This window comes from Procambarus clarkii, chromosome 42, assembly GCF_040958095.1.
Source record: "Procambarus clarkii isolate CNS0578487 chromosome 42, FALCON_Pclarkii_2.0, whole genome shotgun sequence".
Taxonomy (NCBI): domain Eukaryota; kingdom Metazoa; phylum Arthropoda; class Malacostraca; order Decapoda; family Cambaridae; genus Procambarus; species Procambarus clarkii.
Genome location: NC_091191.1, coordinates 6,479,174 through 6,502,976, shown reverse-complemented (window position 1 = coordinate 6,502,976; position 23,803 = coordinate 6,479,174). Strand labels below are relative to the sequence as shown.

Here is a 23,803-nt window from a genome sequence, read left to right as displayed (position 1 = left end):
TCGTATTGGCATCCTTGGTGATATTTAGCGCCCTCTGATTATCCCGCACATTTGATGGTGCTACATAGCCTTCCCGGTTTGGTGCCTTCTATTGATAATTACTTTGGTTCTTGCTGCGCCTGACGCCATCTGTAGGAGACTCCTTCGTCGAGGAGGAGACGCGAGTGAGGCTCTTAGAGGCTATTGTGTTAGTCTTCTGACCAACTCACAAGCACCCGTGTGTGTGAGTTCAGCGGCAGCAACATGTAATGACCCAGAATATTACATGCTGACTATTAACTGTCCAAAGTTCTATTGAAAACTGTTGTAGCCGTGTTAAGATACTTCAAGCACATTTCTCATACCGATGGATGCATATAGGGGCGAGTTTCCTCGTCCGGTTCTACGGGATTTGGACCTTACCTGGCGTTGGTATTGCGGAGAAACCCTTTTTTTTTCCTCAACGTCAGGTTGTCGACTAATTAGATTTACCGTGTTCTGCTCCGCCAGTCTTACAGTTTCCAATGTGTAAACCAAAGTATCTGCAGGTCCTGTTGATCAAGTACACATTGGAGACCTTCCTTGTAAGGTGTTTGGCAGGTTGTCTTCAGAGACTCCGTATTTCCTGGTTGAAGGTTTTGAAAGGTCCAAGCGTCTAATGTCCTTGCAAGCCTTGCCCTTCATGGCTAGGTTTGCTTGTTCCCCGTATGTGTACAGTGTTTTACTCCCCCCCTGAACCTACCCATCATGGTACCCCCTGAATCTCCCCACCATGGTACCCCCTGAACCTGCCCACCATGGTACCCCCTGAACCTGCCCACCATGGTACCCCCTGAACATCCCCACCATGGTACCCCCTGAATCTCCTCACCATGGTACCCCAAGAGATGACACTTGGTTGTTAAATTTCTGCAATAGGCTACCTCTAACTGGTTCCACCTCCATCATTCAGTGGAGAAATAATAACTAATTTTCACAACACAACCTTCGGTAATAAACTAATAACAGCCGCAAATTTGCATTTTAAATTTATAATTTTAAGAATATAGTATTCTTAAATTCATTTTATCTTAGATGTAGTAAGTGGGCAGAGTTTGTGAATTAGTTGGATTTTTTTTTAAGATAAGAGGAAAATTTTCACAGTTTATTGTGAAAATTTAGATTTTTGCTCTATAAGAGAGAGAGAAGATTAGCAGCGTTTGGGCCCATTATGAAGTTAATTTTTTTTTTTATTTTGCCCCGAGGGGCGAGTTTATTGGGCAGCGCCACTCATCTTGTGAGTGGACACACCGCCATAGCAGCATGTACAACACTCCCCAATAGGAAGAAAACCCGATGGGTTGTTCATCTTGTCACTTGTACCCAGACACAGGTGGGACTTGCTTACTGTCTCAAGTGAACAGCTCCTCAAACAAGAAGATTAACATCTATCAACCCTTAAAAGCTTACGTTATCTTGCGGGTGCAAAATGGGGAAATCTTTTAAGAACAGTATCAATATTTGACAAATGTGGTTTACTTTGACAAGAACCTGCTGCTCTTGCTCCTCAATAAAACTGTTTTTATTGACACTTTAATTTCTCATTGCTCTCATAACCGATATTATTTTGTAATTTGTGTGAATAATTTGATTGAGAAGCGTGCTTCATTGCCGTAGTGAAGGAAGGTGAAAGACCCAATCTAACTTCGTTCCTAGAACTGGCAGAGCATATGAACGCACACGTGGCCTCAAGACATGAACGTAAGCTCTTAGAATCATGTTCAGAACATGGCTTACAACACCTTCATGAAGGATGTTGTAGGTTGCCTCCGAAAATTTGGCTTTTAATACATTTGCACAGGTATTGAGTCTTTCACTTTCAATAATTATATTCCTGTGTCCATATATTAAATGAATTTTCTTTTGCGTTTCAGGTAAATATAGATTGGGGGCGTGCCTGCAGGTGGCGGTAAGCGTTCGTCACTAGTAGCCTAGGTCTACTTAATGTTTGTAGTAGCCTAGGTCTACTTAATGTTTGTAGTAGCCTAGGTTTACTTAATGTTTGTAGTAGCCTTGGTCTACTTAATGTTTGTAGTAGCCTAGGTCTACTTAATGTTTGTAGTAGCCTAGGCCTACTTAACGTCTGCAGCCTAGGTCTACTTAACGTTAGGTCTACTTAAGCACTGAATGCAAACGCTACGTGCATCTTGAAACGTAAGAAAATATTTCAAGTATTGTTTTAACTTGTCCTCCAAAAATGATAGTATCTGTAGTTAGCATCTATAGTTACCATGGATGGTAGTGCAATATGCTGTTTACAATACACTTTTGCAGCCTAAAAAAAAAATCCACATTTTGTACTATTAATATTGATAATGAAAGCAACAGCCTAACTTAATATTTCCTAGGTCTAGATTAATACATAAATGTACTAAATTGGGCGTAAAATTATGCATTTTAGGTTAGTGAGTGGAGGCGTCCGTGTGCTGGCTCGGACAGTATGATGGATCCTCGGAACACCGTATGGTTCTTTATTATGTTCATATACAATATTGACTTATCCATCATATTCCTTCAACATATACTTGGAATCTTTGAGTGCGTGGCCGTGGGGGAGTTTGTGAAGTATGGCTGAGGGAGAACCTAATACCATACTCGTATGTGCTCCACCCGTTGCCCCCTGCCTCATAGGCCTATTTGCACTACCCGTTGCCCCCTGCCTCATAGGCCTATGTGCACTACCTGTCCCCCTGTCCCCCCCTCCCTCTAGCGTCTACAAAACCCCTCCCCCCACAATAAAGGTGCTCCACTGGGGAAGGTCTGGATTGTGTTGAGAGAAAACAGATCCGTAGCGTAGGGTCTCACTGGCTGGCAAGGTAGGAAGAGGGTTAATATTCGGTCTCGATTCCTGCAGTGTAGCAGTACAGTGATGAGGGGACGGGGGGGGGGGAGATGGGCTGAAAGGAAGGGCAGGGCTTTGCCTGTGGCCTGTTTCCAGTGTTCTACTCTAGCAACAATGGCCAAAAACAATATACCAGCTCCACTAATGTTACACATTTAAAGTGTTTGAGAGTGTGGTTAGCAGTTAACTCTCCAGTTTTATGAAGATAATACGGATTTAGAACAAGGAGATCCTGCTGCCTCTTGTTCTATCCTAATACAGTGACTCAATGTTGTATAGACGGTGCCAACACCCGCGGGACACCTCTTACCATGTCGTCGTAGCCTGGTCACCAGGCACAAAGAAATATCAGACACATTGGGGCGATTTATATTAAATTTTGTGACAAACAGTAAAGTAAAACAAAAGAATAAACATGGAAACAATCAAAATCTATTCCGTGTGCAGGGAAAAAACTCTGTATTCCAAGACACTGTTTCTGTACTACTATTTTTCCCTCGGTGGAAAAAGTGGAAGCTTGTGAGTGGAAGAACTCCTGAAACCTTCTTCAGGTATGCTCCAGGCAGTAGCTAACCATCTGTCTCTCCAAGTGTTGTAGATCGCGTTATGAACAGCAAAGTATTAATGAGGAAATTAGCTTCCGGGAGATGGGGACAGACAAGAATGGCTGGCACCTTTATTAGCGGCGTCCCCGAGGTCAGTGGATGCAGTATCAAGCAGGTATCAAGCAGTATGCATACTGTATATGTATGTATACACCAGCATGGCTGGGTACCCAGCACAATTTCCCGAGTAATATCATGTGAGAAAACTCACTGGGACGTATCAATCATAGGGCGGGTAAGTACAGGAGAGAAAGTAATTGAATGGCTATAGAAACTGCTTCCCGGAAGACCAAATAGGCCTTCTCTAGGTTCCTTTATTCCATTGAATTTTCCTTTGCTACTCGGTGGTGACAAGGAGTTTTCAGGACACAATAGAGCCTACCGGGGCGGGGATGCCCGGTATGGGGCGGCGATACACAGTGGTTTATTACGTGTACTTGCCAAGTAACTCGTCGAGGGTTGGTACGGCTGTCACCTGGAAGGGATCATTTTTGTAAGGCTGCTCCACTTCGTCGTTGTGTATCATAAGCGCTCACTACACGTGTCTGCGGCGAGAGCGTAGTGTCGGCCGTGAATCTGGTGTTAGGATAATAGTCTAGTACATTATGCCAGACGCGCAAAATAGTCGATCATTCCGAGACCAAAGGCTAGAAGCTTTTCCATGATCTGTCACAGGAACCAAGAGGGAAATAACAACACAGCCGATACTGAAGCAGGATACTGAACTACTTATCTTGACTACAGAAGCGAGCTTAAAACGCCGTTACCTTGGTGAACGTCTCGAGATTCTTCAACTTAATGGGCGTCATGTCGCCGGGGTTGCTCACCCTTGTGAACAACCTTGTGAGGTGGCTCAAGTTAGGCTCGTTGGGTTAGGTTTGGTAGATTTTAAAATCTGTTGGCGAACCGTCTTGTGTACGCTGTGAGTTGTATCTGTGTCATCACTGGTGGGGGGGGGGGGGAAGAGAGAGAGAGAGAGAGAGAGAGAGAGAGAGAGAGAGAGAGAGAGAGAGAGAGAGAGAGAGAGAGAGAGAGAGAGAGAGAGAGAGAGAGAGAGAGAGAGAGACAGAGACAGAGACAGAGACAGAGACAGAGACAGAGACAGAGACACACACACACACACACACACACACACACACGTCACAGGCGTGGGTGGTGGGCACCACCAGTGGGTGGGCTTGCCCACTGCCAAGAAAGTGGATTCCACCAATGGAGATTAATTATTTCATTTACATTTATCTACTTGATTCATTCAGTTTCAATTTAAATGGTTCCGACGTTCATTATTAAACACTCACTTACATTTCTTAAGGCAGACATAGCAATCAATGAAGCTAAAAGATAACTCAAAACTCAATCATTGGGTGTAATCTCACGCTCTCTCTCTCCATCCCTGTCTCGTTTCCCTCTCTCCATCCTTCCCTCCATCACAAAAAGTAAAAAATACCCCCACGCACCAAGCAACTACACTGTGGTAAAAACGTTGCTCGACAAGTTGGTTGACTGGTGATGTAAGCCAGTGCCAAACAGTGGCTTACATCAGTTAAGGTGTTATCATGACTTATGGCACTCCTGGCCCTGTGATAACACTGGTGGTGGGGGAGACTTGTGCCTGTGATACTCCTGACCAAGAGTGGCTGGGTGTGCCATACCCATATGTGGCATTCTTGCCGTGGTCGTGCTCAGACGTGGCACTGTGGTTGAGAGCCATGTGGCAGTCATCAGGGGGGGAAAGAAGGGGCCACTGTTGAGCAACTCGAAACATTGCAAGGTTTGGTATCAGAGACAACAGATCTCGCTTGTTTGTGTGGGCAGCTTTGAGCTTTTTCAAGCTTGAATTACTCCCGGCGAAAGGTTGAGTGTGTTTACCGACACGCCAGAGTGAGGTGGGGCGTGTGTAGCACGGAGCTATACTGGGATACGTAAGCTTTTCTGCCTTTGCCCGTCTCTTGATTACCTATTGATCACCCCCGCAAGATAACCTAAGATTTTATGGGTTGACAGATGTTAATCTTGTTTGAGGAGCTGTTCACTTGAGATAGTTAAGCTAGTCCAGCTGTGTCTGGGTACAAGTGACAGGATGAACAACCCAGCGGGTTTTCATCCTATTGGGGAGTGTTGTACATGCTGCTATGGCGGTGTGTCCACTCACAGGATGAGTGGCGCTGCCCAATAAACTCGCCCCTCGGGGCAAAATTAAACAAAAAAATGGTTCCCAATTCTTTATTTCCGAGCCAGCCTGATCTGAGGTCATTTGTCCTCGCAGCCCAAAGGCCCAGATGGCCGTGCGACATCATCTTATGTCATCAACCGATAGATTGATTGATTGATAAAGATTAAGCCACCCAAGAGGTGGCACGGGCATGAATAGCCCGTAAATCAACCGCTAGATTATATGACCTGGCTACTCAGTGTGCAGTCATACTCTTCTACAAGGACAATACTCGGTGTCAAGCAATTATGGAACGTGGTTTTATCATTATGCACGAGTTGCCGGGTGACACAATAGACGTGGATCCCCCGAATTGTTTCTAGCGTAGGTTAAACATGTATATGAACGAGTTTGGGTGGCTATAAATCGAAGCTGCCTCGTATGAGCCAATAGACCTGATACCGTTGTCGTTATTCTTGTGTTTTTAAGCAATATGTAGAGTCTTGCTTAGGACATATAACTAGTAGTAGCATGGGGGGGGGGGGGCGTCGCTGAAGGTGCTCCGGCTCCACGTGACTTAAGAGTTTCTCTGAGAGATAAAAACTCTCCTTAAACTTTTCGTAAAGGGACGGTTCTCGTCCGTACAAACCATCTCTTCATGAATGTCAGCCAAAGGGTAATGGGGCGTGTTCGTTAGCAGATATATATTAGCGTGACGGGCAGGGTGAAGAGTGAAGGTTCTTAATGAGTCCCAGATGGCAGGTGTGGGGGCGGCGTGGACCATACTGTGTGTGGGGGAGTTAGGGGGGCATGTGGTGTGTGGTTCGGGGTGGGGGGAGGCATGTGGTGTTTGGACGCTGAGGGGCACATAGAAAATGCAGAATAGAACCAGCGAGGAGTAGAGGTGCCATATGCACAATCAGAGGTCCACGGCTGTTCAATACTCTTCCAGCAAACATTAGAAATATTGCCGAAACAAAGGTATGTGTTTTTAAGAAACAATTAGATAAGTTCTTACAAGAAGTGCCTGACCAACCGGGTTGTAGTAGATACTGTATGTGGGCCTGCGGGCAGCTGCAAGTAACATTGTTAGTTCCTGGAGCAGAAGGACTCCAGAGACCCTCTCCAGGTAAAATCCAGGTAATATCCTGGGGTCGGAGGGGGTCATGGTTAACCTGACCGTCAAAAAGCCTAGAAATCAACTGAAAGTAACCTGAAGATCGTTTGTAGAATATGCAATCCGCGGTTAAATAATTATATCGGAGTATATACGCGAGCACAAGTTATGGCAGCAGTGAGAATTACTACTTGTTGTGCTGCCTGTAGTGTTGTAGTGTTGTAGTGTTGTAGCTGCCCCAGTGCTTTTGTGTTCTAGCTGCCCCAGTGCTTTTGTACCGTGGGCCGCCCCCTGCAGAGGTAGTAATTACACATGTACACGCGTTGTTTTCTCAGTTGTAGAGAGCATGTAGCGGGTAGGGCAGCAACAGCCACACTCACGTCCACCTCTTGACATACTTGCTCCTATTTTGGGCCAGTTGCCTCTTTTGATCCACCATCTGCATAGTGTTTACTGTGGTTCACCGCTGGTGACTTGACTCGTCAGGCGGGGGGGTTTGGCGCCCACTTATCTCTCTCGCCATCGTGGGGCCCCGACACATAGTTTCCTCACACACACAAGTTGTCTACTTACTGTAAGCGTCAAATGCTCAGAGGGCTTGACTATATTTTAAGTATTCGGTAGGAATAATGAGGCCAATAGATTATTAGGGGCTATAATTGACGACGATTACTAGGGGCTATAATTGACGACGATTACTAGGGGCTATAATTGACGACGATTACTAGGGGCTATAGTTGACGACGCGGTAATTTTAATTTTTAAACTATCTCTACCAGCAGGTTATACATATTTAATCTGGCCAACCCCAAGCCGCCTGCACCCCCCCCCCCCCCAAGTCAAATATTCCATATCCCGCTCCTGTTATGTCTATTGTATTTAGAGGGAGTTGAACAGCCTTGAGCTCATTGTACGATTTTCAACCTATTTTGGATTTGTTTGTTTATGTATAATAATTGTGTAAATCTAAATTGTTGGATCCTTCTATGTAATTCAGTACTAACCTGTTCCGTGGAGCTGACACCGTTAATGGTGGCGAAGTTGCCTGTGTTCCAGTGTTATGTTCCCAGACTCATTTCTTACTCACACTATCTGTTTGTACTCATGAAGTGTGATCGTCACTCACCGCAGGAAAGCACTATACACACTGGCCGGTCTGCTCTCTTATTTCCCTGTGTTATTATTGTGAAGCCTCGTGGCGGCGGACGGCGCTCACGTGTAGGGCTACGGGTCGTTATCACTCTTATTTGTCTTCATTTTCACTAAATTAAGAGTCATTTTCTCTCTTTTTTTTGTTGTATCACACGTTATGTATTCACTGGGCGTTTGAGGTGACACTAGCCCTCAGGTGTGTCAGGACACACGAGTGCTGTAAAGGACAGCACACACACACTGGGCGACCACCGCTACACTACCACTAGTGCCGGAACCCTCCGCTCATTCCTACCACAACAATTACACCGTGCTGGTAGTCACACCGTTTGGCTATGAACCACTTGTTAAGAGACGCCAGTTATTGAGTCCACGTTGTAACAAGCAATACGGCAGCCCAGCTTCATCAACAAAGGCCAAATGTTCGTTAGTCCAGTCCGCTGTGTATGAATGAAAAAAGGTTTTCACACGACTCAGAACTGATGACGTTCCAACGATTTCTCTTCACTGATGAACAGTGACAGCCCGTCCTCTAAACAAAGACCCAAAGTCCATTCCCTCCACCCGCCAAACCCTCTTGTTTATGAATGAAAAAAGCGGTTTACATACGACTCACAACTGATGAAGTTCGAACACTTACGGAACAAGTGCTTCACTGACGAATTTTATTCGAACTACAACGCTGTAAATGCAGCCCGTCCTACAAATAAAGACCCAAAAGTGATTCCATCCACCCGCCAACCCCCCATCTGTTTATGAATGAAAAACGGTTTACACACGACTCACAACTGATATCGTTCGAACACTTCCAGAACAAGGGCTTCACTGACAAACTTTGTTCGAACAACAATGCTGTAAATGCTTCACCCACGTCCTACAAATACAAATACTCGCCAACAGAACCTAAACACCTAACCTAACCTACGCCAAACTTTACATCAAATTTTTATGTATAATAATATTAATTTATATATGAGAACAAACCAATTTTTAATACACAGTATGTTAAAATTGATGAATGCGTCTGGGGAGGACGGCCGCTGCTTTAACCAGCCTAGTGTGAGAACGGGTTGTTCTACAAGCACAAATAATCGCCAACAGAACCTAAACACCTAACCTAGCCTATGCCTAACTATACATAGAACTTTAATATATAATAATATTAACTTGTATATAAACATTTTTTAATGCATAATACGTAAAAAAATAAATGCGGTGTTAGGGGACGGCCGCTGCTTTAACGAGCCTGAGCTGAGGACAGGTTGACAAATGCGAGTAATTGCTAACAGAACCTAAACACCTAACGTAACCTAACCTATGCCTAACTACACATAGAACAACCATTACGTACTACGTGTTATCATATATAAAAGTGTTATAACATGTAGAGAACAAGGCCCAATAACGTTGTGGAAAAAATATGATATTATAACATATAATCAAAGTATATATGTGGGTTTTATGTGTGACTTTATGGTGGGTAAGACTGAGGCTGCTTCCCTGAGCTGTTGCTGCCAGTATTGTGGTAAGTCAGGTGGAAGACACAGCTGCTCACAGGCTATAATTTAAAGTGGTATGTAAATGTAGGAGAGAGTTGTTGTGGTGTGGTTGTGGGGCAGTAAAGTAGCGGATGGCACCACCATAAGTGCCAGCCAGGGGCATGGTGAGTGCCAGCTGCTCATCTTCTGATGCTAGGTTTAGCTATTGTTGGCACTTAATTAGATATTTTCTTTTATGTTAATCATTCGCCACCTTTGTAGGCAAGCCTGTTGAGCAGACGATGAGTCACAATAACGTGGCTGAAGTATGTTGACCAGACCACATACTAGAAGGTGAAGGGACGACGACGTTTTGGTCCGTCCTGGACCATTCTCAAGTCGATTGTGATTGAGAATGGTCCACAATCGACTTGAGAATGGTCCAGGATGGACCGAAACGTCGTCGTCCCTTCACCTTCTAGTGTGTGGTCTGGTCAACAAGCCTGTTGAATTTATTGTAATAGGTAGTAACAAATTAGCACCTAGTGGGGGTAGTGTGTCCACTATCCCACCCGTCCCATCTCCCGTTCCTCTTCCCTTCTGGCTTCTTGAAGGCTTCTGAACTCACTCGTTCACTTCCTGCGGCAAGACACCCGTGGTCTCTGCCGCGTGTTGAGGCCACGAAGGAGTTGTGCTGGTGATGAGGGAGAGTGAGTGATGCTCAATGAGTGATGACTGTGATGGTGAGCGACAGGCTGCGGTGACATTAATGGTGACTGCTTGTAGCGTTGACTGACCGGCAGAGAGAGTGAAGGAGTAGTTATGGTGAATAATTGTTCTACGAGGTATTGATGGTTATGAATGGTTGTTGTAATTGAGTAACGAGGATTGTGAATGTTTGTGATGTGGTGAAGCAATTCGTCCTTGGACAAAGTTCATTCCATCCAGCAGTCGACCCCAAAGTCGCAGTCATCAATTTTAGAATGTTGTTCATTCAAAACAGGAATTTTATCAATTATAAATTAATATTATTTTATATTAGCATATTGTATATATTTAGCCCCTGGTTAGGTTAGGTTAAATGTTTAGGTTCGATTATTTGTATTTTGTAGTACGTGGGGGAAGCATTTACAGCGTTGTGGTCCGAACAAAATTCGTCAGCGAAGCACTTGTTCCGGAAGTGTTCGAACGTCATCAGTTGTGAATCGTGTGTAAACCATTTTTCATTCATAAACAGATGGGGGGTGGGGCGGGTGGATGGAATAGACTTTGAGGCGATGAGTCACAATAACGTGGCTAAAGTATGATGACCAGACCACACACTAGAAGGTGAAGGGACGACGACGTTTCGTTCCGTCCTGGACCATTCTCAAGTCGATTGTCTCAAGTCGATAGACCGAATGGACTTTGCTTGGAGGACGATGGGGATGGGTGAGGAAGGACGGGTCCGTCTTGGTTACAAAGTATTTGACAACGAACTCTCCTTCCCCCCCCCTCCCCCCTCCACTCCCCTCCCCCTCCCCCTCCACTCCCCTCCCCCTCCCCCTCCCTCCCCCACACCCCACACCTCCCTCCCCCCCCCCTCCAGCGAGAGCACTCGTGCGTGTCTCCAACAGCGTGGTCACCTCCCGCCACGAAGGGACGAGCACCTTCAGCTTCTTACTTCACGATAACAAGCGTCTTGGTCAGAGTGCGCCAACACCTGTATCTGTATCCTTGTACGCCAGGTTGCTCTAGTGTGTATATGTTCCAAGTTCGCACTAGTCACTACCCCATCTTTGGAACAGTTACACACAAATATATATATATATATATATATATATATATATATATATATATATATATATATATATATATATATTTTACCCCTTTCCGCGTTGAGAGTAATCTTGGCAAAGATCTCCAATTGGTTTCTGATCAATCGCGGACTGTGATTTATATGTAACCTTGCGCGTAGCGACTTCTAACAGCCTGATTGTTCAGACCGTCAACCCAGAGACCGGGCTGCAGGCGGGTCATGGATCCTCGGAACCACCTCCTGGTATATAGTTGGCATTCGGGGCTGCACTCTGGCTACAGACGAGAGCTCTTGCACTCTACTCTTTACATGGAACATACACACCTGGTGATCAAGTTTCTAATCTGTACACTTACATATTGACTCAGTGCAGTGGGAGATCTCTGGAGGTGTAAGATAAACCTATTTATAAAATGGATGCGGAGCATAGGTAGAGAACACTGTATTCCCTTAGTTGTGCTTGCGGGGGTTGAGCTCTGCTCTTTCGGTCCGCCTCTCAACTGTCAATCAACTGTTTACTAACTACGTTTTTGCCACACACACACACACACACACACACACACACACACACACACACACACACACACACACACACACACACACACACACACACACACACACCAGGAAGCAGCCCGTGACCGCTGACTAACTCGCAGGTACCTATTTACTGCTAGGTAACAGGGGCATCAGGGTGAAAGAAACTCTGCCCACTGTTTCTCGCCGGCGCCGGATGACTGTGTCGACGTCATAGAACTGAGGATATTCAGCCTCCTGCTAGACAATCTAGGCCTAAGAGGGTTTGCTGAACCTGATAAAAGTTACCTTGAAGTGTTTCCGGGACTTAACGTCCCCGCGGCCCGGTCGTCGACCAGGCCTCCTCGTTGCTGGAGGTGGCGGGTCACGCCGTATCTGAGGCAATTCACTTGAAAATACATTAGGATCTTACGAGAATATGAACTCTTAAAACCGACACATGTAAATCACATAATTTGGCGGTCAGTGTTGGTCAGTAGCGCCGAATGACTGGTGGTGCACCCTATGGGTTCCCATAACCCCATGTGGCACCCTCTGGCACCCTCTGGCACCCCCTTTACCCACCCCTGTGGCCTCCTGCTCATGACCAGCCCCAGGATGCAACCCACAACAGGTGCCTAACTCCTGGGTACATAATTTATTGCTAGGTAAACAGAGATATCAAGTGGGGGGAAACGTGCCTAACCGTCTCTTGTCATGCTTGGGGATAAACCCTCGGTATCCATGGTTGTGAACCGAGAACGTAGTCTACTGTGATAAAGAACCGTATGTTGGCTGACCTCGTGTATAATAATTAAGCATTCTTGTATTGTTGCGCATTGTTAGAGGTTGCGCACCGCAGCGGCTCCTAGTGTCAGTGGGAGATGTTTATGTTAGCCTAATATGGGTGTCCCATGTTGTGTGGTGTCCTTAGTGCGCCTGGGTTATGTTCCTTCTGATCTGACGGACTTGTACAAGGAGTTTAAAGAGCACTGTATTGGTTAGGATACATACTGTTCCTATTGTAATGGAGTCGATGGTTGTTGACCAGACCACACACTAGAAGGTGAAGGGACGACGACGTTTCGGTCCGTCCTGGACCATTGACAATCGACTTAAGAATGGTCGACTTGAGAATCTTCAAGAGGAAACTAGATTTATTCCTCCAAGGAGTGCCGGACCAACCGGGCTGTGGTGGGTATGTGGGCCTGCGGGCCGCTCCAAGCAACAGCCTAGTGGACCAAACTCTCACAAGTCCAGCCTGGCCTCGGGCCGGGCTTGGGGAGTAGAAGAACTCCCAGAACCCCATCAACCAGGTATCAACCAGGTCCAGGACGGAGCGAAACGTCGTCGTCCCTTCACCTTCTAGTGTGTGGTCTGGTCAACATACTTTAGCCACGTTATTGTGACTCCTCGCCTGCATGTCGATGGTTGTGTAGGGGTCACAGAGGAAGACGAGCGCCTTATATAGGTTTAGAACATGTGAAGTTTACCTGGGGATCGGCCCCTCAACAAATGTTTATCGTCAGTGTTCCTTGAGGAGGCACGTTCCAGGATCCAGCGTGTGCACACGGACGCCTTCCCTCCCTGTGCTGTGTGTACTGAGTGCTTCTCTTACTCCCTGCACGCCTTCCTCGCCTCCACCTCATGACGGACACCTCCTCCTCCTCATGCCTTATTCTGCTATTATTCTCATGCCTCTACCTGAGTTTTAATCCCTACAAACCTGGCCAACACCAGGGAAGCCCTACACACCTGGCCAACACCAGGGAAGCCCTACACACCTGGCCAACACCAGGGAAGCCCTACACACCTGGCCAACACCAGGGAAGCCCTACACACCTGGCCAACACCAGGGAAGCCCTACACACCTGGCCAACACCAGGGAAGCCCTACACACCTGGCCAACACCAGGGAAGCCCTACACACCTGGCCAACACCAGGGAAGCCCTACACACCTGGCCAACACCAGGGAAGCCCTACACACCTGGTCAACACCAGGGAAGCCCGACAGACCTGGCCAACACCAGGGAAGCCCTACACATCTGGCCAACACCAGGGAAGCCCTGCAAACCTGGCCAACACCAGGGAAGCCCTACAAACCTGGCCAACACCAGGGAAGCCCTACAAACCTGGCCAACACCAGGGAAGCCCTACACACCTGGCCAACACCAGGGAAGCCCGACAGACCTGGCCAACACCAGGGAAGCCCGACAGACCTGGCCAGCACCAGGGAAGCCTGGCCACAGGCCACAGGCTAGGTTGTGGAGTATAAGAACGTTCGAAATTCTCGACAGGTAAATGGGTTGTGTTTTCGGTAGCTGTGCGTGTAGATAAGCGTTGTTCATTCGAGGATGCATGGTTACTGTGGCGGTGGTGGACATTCCTGAGTCTGCGCGGGATAGTACGCCCAACTATGCCCAGATTAGCCAATTTATGGGTCGTGTCGTTAGGTGTCTGCCTCCTGTCCTGGGCATGTGAGGGACCCGAGTGGTGTGTGAGGTGGACGCCTGGAGCAAGATGGAGCATGAGAGCAACAAGATAAAAGAGGAGGTAGGTTATTAACTATAGCTTAGTCTCCGTGGTGTAGTGGTAAGACACTCGCCTGGCGTTGCGCGAGCGCTTTGTCATGGGTTCGTATCCTGGCCGGGGAGGATTTACTGGGCGCAAATCCTTAACTGTAGCCTCTGTTTAACTCAACAGTAAAATGGGTATTTGGTTGTAACAACGATTCTTCGCGGCGAGGATCGTATTCCAGGGACTTGCCCGAAACGCTACGCGTGCTAGTGGCTGTACAAGAATGTAACAACTCTTGTATATATCTCAAAAAAAAGCTAGGCGCCAGTAGTTAAAGAGTGCTATATCCGTGGAACAGAAGCAGAGGCGCCACTACTGTACCACTTACTGGAATATGAAGCAACTGAAGCCCTGTGCACCGACCTCAACGTTCATCCAACGACAGCAGCTGCGTTAAAGGCAAAATCCAAAGCGACGTCAATGGTTAGAAAAACAGTTGAAGAATGGGACACACTAGTGAACACTGTGCACCTACATCCGCCACCAAGATAATGGGTAACCTCCGCCACCTACGAGGCCACAGGTGGGCCTCGTAGCCTGGTGGATAGCGCGCAGGACTCGTGATTCTGTGGCGCGGGTTCGATTCCCGCACGAGGCAGAAACAAATGGGCAAAGTTTCTTTCACCCTGAATGCCCCTGTTACCTAGCAGTAAATAGGTACCTGGGTGTTAGTCAGCTGTCACGGGCTGCTTCCTGGGGGTGGAGGCCTGGTCGAGGACCGGGCCGCGGGGACACTAAAGCCCCGAAATCATCTCAAGATAACCTCAAGAAGATAACCCACATTAGGGGCCTGACAGCTGAGTAGACGTGATTCAGAGTTTCTTTCACCCTGTTACCTAGCAGTAAATAGGTACCTGGGCTGCTACGGGCTGCTTCCTGGAGGTGTGTAACAAAAAGGAGGCCTGGTCGAGGACCGGGCCGCGGGGACTCTAATCCCCGAAAATCATTTTCTCATCTCAAGATACCCCAGAGGTGGAAAAGAAACGGGGGGGGAGGAGAGGGAGGGGGGAACTCCACCTCCATTATAAAACTTTGACCCAAACATCACAGTAACAAAGTTATGGGGAATAACTGAACTCAATTACGGGCTCACTATAGCCCGTGCTACACGTTGTTGTTATAGATTCAGCTACTCGGAACAAGTTCCAAGTAGCACGGGCTATGGTGAGCCCGTAACTTACCTGGCACAGGAGCGGGGCAAGTAGCACAGGCTATGGTGATCCCGTAGTGGACTTACCAGGCACAAGAACGGTGCGTTTACCCGTGTTACATGGACACTTTGTTCTGAATAACTAAATCTAAAAAAAGCAAGAGCCAGGAAAGAGTACCATCGCCCGGGGCCAAGACTGGGGATACCTTGGCACGTCCGCCGCCATCCCAGGTCTGCGGGCTGACTGACAGGCTTGTCATTACCAAGGCATCTGCTGACAAGGGGTCACCTTGGCCTCGTTGCCAGGTCACTACCCTGGAAACACAAACCGAAACTGTCTCTATTTTCCGCTTGTTACAACTTGTAATAAAGTTGTTACATCTTGGCTTATCGTGTTTATGACGTATTAGAACGTTGTTACAACTTGCTATAAAGGTTGTTATAACTGGTTAGGAGGTGTTAAAACTTGTTCGAACGTTGTACCAACGTCGTAGTTTCGGTGTGTGTTTGGCGGGTAAGGCCTTCTAGGAAACTCACTCACTACTGTGACCACATCTTGTACAAGAGTCTTGGTCTGCAGGTCCCATTTACTACTTAAGGTGTAATAGCGTCTCAAGTTCAAACGTCTGTCTCTTAGCTGACTTGTAGCTCCAAAGAAGTCACTTTGTTAACTCCTTAGTCAATGGTTCCATTAGTTTAGTTCATTTATTATGCACCCCATACCCATCTTGTGGGCGGTAGTGGAAAGGGTTACAGAGGCACATAATGGGCCTCTGTAACCCTTTCCACTACCAATGGTTCCCAAGTCGATTCGTCCACGACTTACCTCCACGGTCTGTGGCTGTACCTTGAGGTGGTTCTTGGGGTCGTTGTCGCTACTGCCCGATCACCTGGTTGACGGTCTCATCAACTGAACAGTCGTTCACCGATGCTTCCAGCCCGACGTAAGAAACAGCCTGATTGATCAGGTACCTCTGAGTAGTACTCGTCAAGTTATCTGTTAAACATAAGAGTTCAGTTAGAAATATATCTTAAGTCTATATTTTGAGGGGTAATGTTGAGGGTTAGTGCCTTAGGCCTTTAGTGTTATAAAATTCTGATAAAAGTGTACTTACCACAAGCCTACTTGGAAATGGGGCCGGTTTTTTCACATTCTGTGTGAGAGATTTGGAATCATTTCCTCAAATATTTTCCTGGTGCGAATTATGTTTGTGGGCCTCGTAGCCTGGTGGATAGCGCGCAGGACTCGTAATTCTGTGGCGCAGGTTCGATTCCCGCACGAGGCAGAAACAAATGGGCAAAGTTTCTTTCACCCTGAATGCCCCTGTTACCTAGCAGTAAATAGGTACCTGGGAGTTAGTCAGCTGTCACGGGCTGCTTCCTGGGGGTGGAGGCCTGGTCGAGGACCGGGCCGCGGGGACACTAAAGCCCCGAAATCATCTCAAGATAACCTCAAGATGTGTTTGTCTCCACCCATTTTCACATATCCATACATTAAAACATTGATTGTAACCATGATATATATATGTGCTTCAACCTACAGTGTAGACCTATTGTCTTATGTATGACCCTCTGTCCTGCGTGACAGTGAATACCAGCATTATCCTCACTTTAATAAGACTATCAAAATCCTCAGATTAGGCAAAATTGTAATTAATTCTGTCAATAAAGATGTTAATAATAATGTCTCCACCCAACCACTTGGGTTGGACGGTAGAGCGACGGTCTCTCTTCATGCACATCGGCGTTCAATCCCTGACCGTCCAAGTGGTTGGGCACCATTCCTCCCATCCCCCCCCCCCCGTCTCATCCCAAATCCTTATCCTGACCCCAGCGCTGTATAGTCGTAATGGCTTGGCGCTTTCCCCTGATAGTTCCTTTCCCTTCCCCGCGCCCAAGGGAGTACAATTCGCGTGTTCCCAACAATTTAGGGTGTTTTAATGGGGGGATTTTAGCAGTAAATGTTCTTCGTACTTTCTCCAGTCAGCAACTTCTTTTAACCTTGAGTGTAACAACGTTACCTCTTAGAGACTACGTCTTAAAGAACGCTTATCATTGCGCTGGCATCTCTGTAAAAAGTCATGACGTGATTACTCCCAGGCTGTTTACCTTGCAAAAAGGTAAAAGAATTCTCAGTGGAGAATCCACATTTAATTTTGTGGATTTGGTTTATTAGGACGTCAAAGATCCGTCTTCCTATATTGGCATTAATGCCTTTCCTGCGAGTTATATTTCACTACACCATTTGTCGAAAGGTTTCGCAAAATCTGTATACATATATATATATATATATATATATATATATATATATATATATATATATATATATATATATATATATATATATATATATATATATATATATATATATATATATATATATATATATAAGATCAGCGTTGTACTCACCTAATTGTGCTTGCGGGGGTTGAGCTCTGGCTCTTTGGTCCCGCCTCTCAACCGTCAATCAACTGATGTACAGATTCCTGAGCCTACTGTGTATATATTTCGTAGCAATTAACAATGGTCCAGTGGTTGTTGATGTGGAAGGTCCAGCTCTGAACCAGTGTTGTTGGTGAGGGGTTATGTAGGTGACGCACCTGCATGTCGTGTCTCCTGGCTTGTTGTTGTTGTTTAAGATTCAGCTACCGGGAACAAAAAGTTCCAGGTAGCACAGGCTATGGTGAGCCCGTCTCCTGGCACTCGATGGTTCTTATAATGTGCTGTTAGTGCACATGTCTTGGTTGTGGGTGTGGGGGAGGGTGCTTTGCTGCCTCCTGGAGTCTATGGTGTGGTATAATTAGAACTGTTCACAGTGTGTGTGACCGCGCCTTATACCTGATCGTTGTGTCCCAGTGCAGGCGACGGGAGACGTCTCCCGTCACGCAGGGTGCAGTCGCACCTCCACAGATCTCCAGTATCATCTATTGACACTGGTAATGGCTCAAAAGGGCCACCACTTACGGGCTAGTCATGCCCGTGCCACCTTTTTGGGTGGCTTAATCTTCATCAATCAATCATCAATCAGTGCACCCTCCTGCTCCACAGTGACCACGCCTTATCCCTGACTAGTGCCTCTCAGGCCTCCCTCGCCCCGGCTGCCTCCGGAATAGCACGCCCAGTATAATATCCGTTCATCAAGGCAGCAACTGGCACAGCGCCAATACGCTTTGCTTACACAATGTAAATATCCCCTCCCTACCCCCCCCCCCCCCGACCGCAAGGAAAAAGTTTAGGAATCAACTTAATTTATTCCGCGCATAAGTGTTACCGCGTGTGTTTGAGTGGAGTTTAGCGGGTTGGGGCATAAAGAGGTTGTGAGCAGGGGAGTTGTGAGGTCAGGTGTGGCAGCATCGGCACACAACGGTACCTGATCCGGCCCGCCGTCTCCCCGCCCATCCCCAGTACCACCATTTGGGCCTCCAAACTCCAGGCTACCCTAGTGGTAAAAACTGACCCAACCTGGTGGTGGTGGTGGTCATGACTGGGGGGCACTGCCTCCTCCTCCACCGGCGTCTCCACCGACCGCCACCACCATGAAATATCCGGGCGCTCGCTGTAAACACAATTAAGAGAACGCAAGTGTACACAGCAGAGGCCGCACCACTCTTGAACTTCGTGCTAATAAACAACGCTGGAACAACAATACAATCATTCGAGAGATCTCGACAAGTTTCCGGATCGGTCTGGGTCCTTGGGCTACGAAGACCTCATTGTAGACCTTGAAAACCGAAGACCCCGAAGACCTTAACAACCTCATTGACCAGTTAATCGCCAGGGAGGCTGCGATAATACAAGACCTATCGCTATCCTCTACAGGTCATATTCTCCACTCAAGAAATGTGATTTAGAATCTAATAACTTTGCAGTTGTTGTCACCGGTTCAAGAGAATGCTGGAGGCAGAGACGTCACCCAACAACTTTCCTCAGCCCAGGCAGGATGAATGTGCACGTATTGCCCCCCTGAGCACCCGCCTCTTTTCCTTAGGATAGTATTTAAATGACCACTGTAAATACATTTGGCGAGAGTAGCCTTGACGAACCCCATTTATGGAAGGTGATTACATTGTGTCTGCAAAGCAAGAGAGAATGAGCGAGCTAGTGAACAAACGAACAAGCAGGTAAGCAAGCAAGCAAGCAAGCCAACGAACGAACGCGCGAGCAAGAAGATAAAGAGAAAGGAGGAGCGAACAAAGAGATAGAAAAGGTGAGAGGAGGAGAAAGAAAGAAAAGAAGGGAGGGAAGGAAGAAGCAAAAACAGTGGGGAGGGGAAGGAAGAAGCAAGAAGAGCGTGGAGGGGAAGGAAGAAGCACGAACAGTAGACTCACGAGGTGTGCCGAAATTTTGAGGCTAAATGAAAGAATGTGAGTGTTGGAGGGTGAGGCGTTGCCACCGCGCGACCCGGAGGGTCCACGAGGGGTTGTGTATTCTCTTGGTAATACTGGTATATCACAAAGCATGGCGGGTATCGTACTTCATGGCTCTATTTAATGGCTGGTGAGTCGTGTGGCGGGCGTGGGGGAAAGTGCTCTATGGTGAGCGTGGGGGAGAGAGTGCTCTATGGTGGTCGTGGGGGAGAGAGTGCTCTATGGTGGACCAGGGCGCTGTAACTTCACAAGCGCGTTCCTATTTCCTGTAAATCTAACTGTACTTTTATTTGGTACTGATGTTTGTAATCCATTGTGGGGTTAATAGTGCTGCCTGGTTGCTTGACGCAGAGCGGTTATTAGCCACAATAAAGCGGCAGAAAATTAACCCATCCTGCACCCCTGAATTGAAATTCAAGTGAGGACGTGACTGTCCGTCCTGCGCTAATTCTTGACGCAACAAGAATGGGGTCCTGCGCAAAATATATCCAAGAGTTACGCTAATTCAACACTGAATCACCGATATCAACGTTGATTCAGTGTTGAATTGCGTTACTCTTGGATATCACGCCCACTGGCAAGAGCGAGTCGTTATAAATATAAATCAGTATGAGTGTTCCTTGGGCGCCAAGCCTAATGAACCACACGGCTCGTAAAATTGCTCGCTCAGTGAAATTAACCTAACCTAACCTAACCTAACCTAACCTAACCTAACCTAACCCAACCTAACCCAACCCAAACTTAGCCTGCCCTGCCCTGCCCTGCCCTGCCCTGCCCTGCCCTACCCTGCCCTACCCTGCCCTAATGGAGACTAACCTAATACATGCTAATCAAACGATATATGCGGGTTTGAAAATTCGAAAACGAGCTTTGTACTGACTTGTGGAGAATTTTGACTAATAGCCTCTAATAAGCAAGTACTGTAATCTGATCTGTATTTTCATGTCAAGTACTATTATCATACCACGAGTTAGTGGAGTGGTTGCTGCCCTGGACTCTACGGGCTCTACTACTGTGAGAGCCTGTAGAGCTTGAACTCTATATACAGGCTGTACAGTCATTCCCGCCTTGTTTACAAGGTGTGTCCGTTCGTGTCACTGGCGCTGTATCTCCCCCCTCCCATCCTTCCTCACCTTTATCCTACCTCACCCCTATCCTACCTCACCCCTATCCTTCCTCATCCCCCTTTCCTTCCTCATCCCCCTATTCTTCCACTCTCCCTACCCTTTCCCTTCTTCCCTCTATTCCTCAGCTTCTGGTCGTCGGCTTGAGTTTTTTAAGTTAAGAGGAGGGAGAGGTATAGGTGAAGGAAAGTTTAGAAGTGGGAAATACAGTGAGAGGTATGAAAGCAGGCGGGCTGTCCGCCTTGCTGACACGATGTGTGGGCGTTGGCAGCTAAGCTAAGCTGGCTCCTTCTTGTCAGGGAGCTGTGAGTGTGTGAGAGGTTCTTCACATGTGTTTCACCATATATGGATGTCTATAGATTAATACTGTGTGGCATTCATATGTACACACTCCGATGCTTCCACACATGTTGTTCTGTTTAATGCTCTTTATCTTATTATTATTATTTATTGAGTTATTCATACATACACATATATATATATATATATATACCTATATACATATGCATATACACAACTATACATATATACACATACATACTAAATTTTTTCAATTATTGGGGGAAGGATTTTTGGTCAGTATTTCATCTGGGAATTATGTACTGTGGGGCTGAGTTTTGATCTAGTAAATCGAGGCTCTTGGGCCGTAGGTGGGTAAAACATTGTGTGTGGGGTGAGTGTCGGGGGTGTTGTGTGGTGGGGTGAGTGTCGGGGATGTTGTGTGGTGGGGTGCCAGGGGGGGAGGGGTTATAAGGAGTCCTCCGGGGGGGGGGGGGGCAGTATATTGATCAGGGCAGTTTGTTCCTGTGTGGCCCGACCTCGTTGTCCCTGTTGGTGGCACCATCCCTCTGGTGGCACCATCCCTCTGGTGGCACCATCCCTCTGGTGGCACCATCCCTCTGGTGGCACCATCCCTCATTCCTTCATTCTCCACCTCCACCTTCCACTCTCCACCTCCACTCTCCACTCTCCACCTCCACTCTCCACCTTCCACTCTCCACCTCCACTCTCCACTCTCCACCTCCACTCTCCACCTCCACTCTCCACCTCCACTCTCCACCTTCCACTCTCCACCTCCACTCTCCACCTCCACTCTCCACCTCCACTCTCCACCTTCCATTCTCCACCTTCCACTCTCCACCTCCACTCTCCACCTCCACTCTCCACCTCCACTCTCCACCTCCACTCTCCACCTTCCACTCTCCACCTTCCACTCTCCACCTCCACTCTCCACCCACCACTCTCCACCTTCCACTCTCCACCTCCACTCTCCACCTCCACTCTCCACCTCCACTCTCCACCTTCCACTCTCCACTTCCACTCTCCACTCTCCACCTCCACTCTCCACCTCCACTCTCCACCTTCCACTCTCCACCTCCACTCTCCACCTTCCACTCTCCACCTCCACTCTCCACCTCCACTCTCCACCTCCACCCTCCACCTCCACTCTCCACCTCCACCCACTATCAGCGTGCTGGCCGTGCCTGCCAGCCTCTTCTCTAGTATTAAGCCTCGTGGTACTGACATTGACTCTGAAAATACTCTCGAGTTGATCCTTGTCTTAACAACCTCAACTGGTAAATTTAAGACCAACACATTTTCGAACTGTCTGACAAAGCTGTTGTTTCTAGCAAGTGGTGATTCAGCAGAACCACTCTAGAAAATCCAGGGCTCTTTCTGGGAATGCAGAAAGAGACTTATCCAGACCTCCATCAGATGATAATTGCTCGGTATTCCCACCAAAAACTCAGATATTTTCCATTGAAATTCTGACGCTCAGTTAAGTTTTGGGGAAGCGTCACTGGAATTAATGTTTTGAATTATTAACAATTTTATTTTTTAATTATTTTATTTATTATTTTATTCTTCAATTATTAATAATTGAAGGCGTGTTATAGGTAGATAACGCACTGGCGGACAGCACCACTAGGGCTGACGGTAGAGCAACGGTCTCGCTTCATGCAGGTCGGCGTTCAATCTCCGACCGCCCAAGTGGTTGGGCACCATTCCTTGCCCCCCCCCCGGTCTCATCCCCAATCCTTATCCTGACCCCTTCCCAGTGCTATATAGTCGCAATGGCTTGGTGCTTTCTCTTTCATAGTTCCCTTCCCTTGTTGTTATAGATTCAGCTATTGGGAACAAAAAGTTTCTAGTAGCACGGGCTATGGTGAGCCCGTAGAAGGCAGACAGCCGCAGCCAGTGGTTATATTACATGCGGGTGTTGTAATGCTGCAGAGTCCAGCATGAATAAATCATCTGACCTGTTGGAGGTAAGAGTACCTCGTCAGTCCTTGTCTCTCTCTCTCGCACGACCCTCGTGTCGTACCTCCAGAAGACGGGGCGTCCCTCTATTGTTTTGTTGTTATTCCTCTATTGTTTTGTCTTGTGTTGGTGTTGGTAGAGGAGGAGACTAAGGGTGTCTTCCTCTGCTGTGGTGTTGACCATTATTCAAGTTTTAGCATTTGAGTGTTTATGTTAGGCGGAGAACATTGGGGAGTGTTGTACATGCTGCTATGGCGGTGTGTCCACTCAAGATGAGTGGCGCTGCCCAATACTGTCACTATGGCGGTGTGTCCACTCAAGATGAGTGGCGCTGCCCAATACTGTCACTATGGCGGTGTGTCCACTCACAAGATGAGTGGCGCTGCCCAATACTGTCACTATGGCGGTGTGTCCACTCACAAGATGAGTGGCGCTGCCCAATACTGTCACTATGGCGGTGTGTCCACTCACAAGATGAGTGGCGCTGCCCAATACTGTCACTATGGCGGTGTGTCCACTCACAGGATGAGTGGCGCTGCCCAATACTGTCACTATGGCGGTGTGTCCACTCACAGGATGAGTGGCGCTGCCCAATACTGTCACTATGGCGGTGTGTCCACTCACAAGATGAGTGGCGCTGCCCAATAC

The 23,803-nt window shown here is 47.4% G+C and overlaps 2 protein-coding genes across 3 annotated transcripts in view; both read left to right on the top strand.

Moving 5' to 3' along the window:
* The window catches only part of Vang (Strabismus domain-containing protein Vang), a 206,935-nt gene that overhangs the window by 142,682 nt on the left and 40,450 nt on the right, over positions 1-23,803 (top strand). The gene's annotated exons all lie outside the window — the stretch shown is intronic.
* LOC123770391 (uncharacterized) lies at positions 14,196-22,396 on the top strand. The gene is made up of 2 exons (XM_045762232.2): positions 14,196-14,228; positions 21,686-22,396. Exons 1-2 carry the CDS (start codon positions 14,196-14,198, stop codon positions 22,394-22,396), a joined length of 744 nt encoding a protein of 247 aa, XP_045618188.2.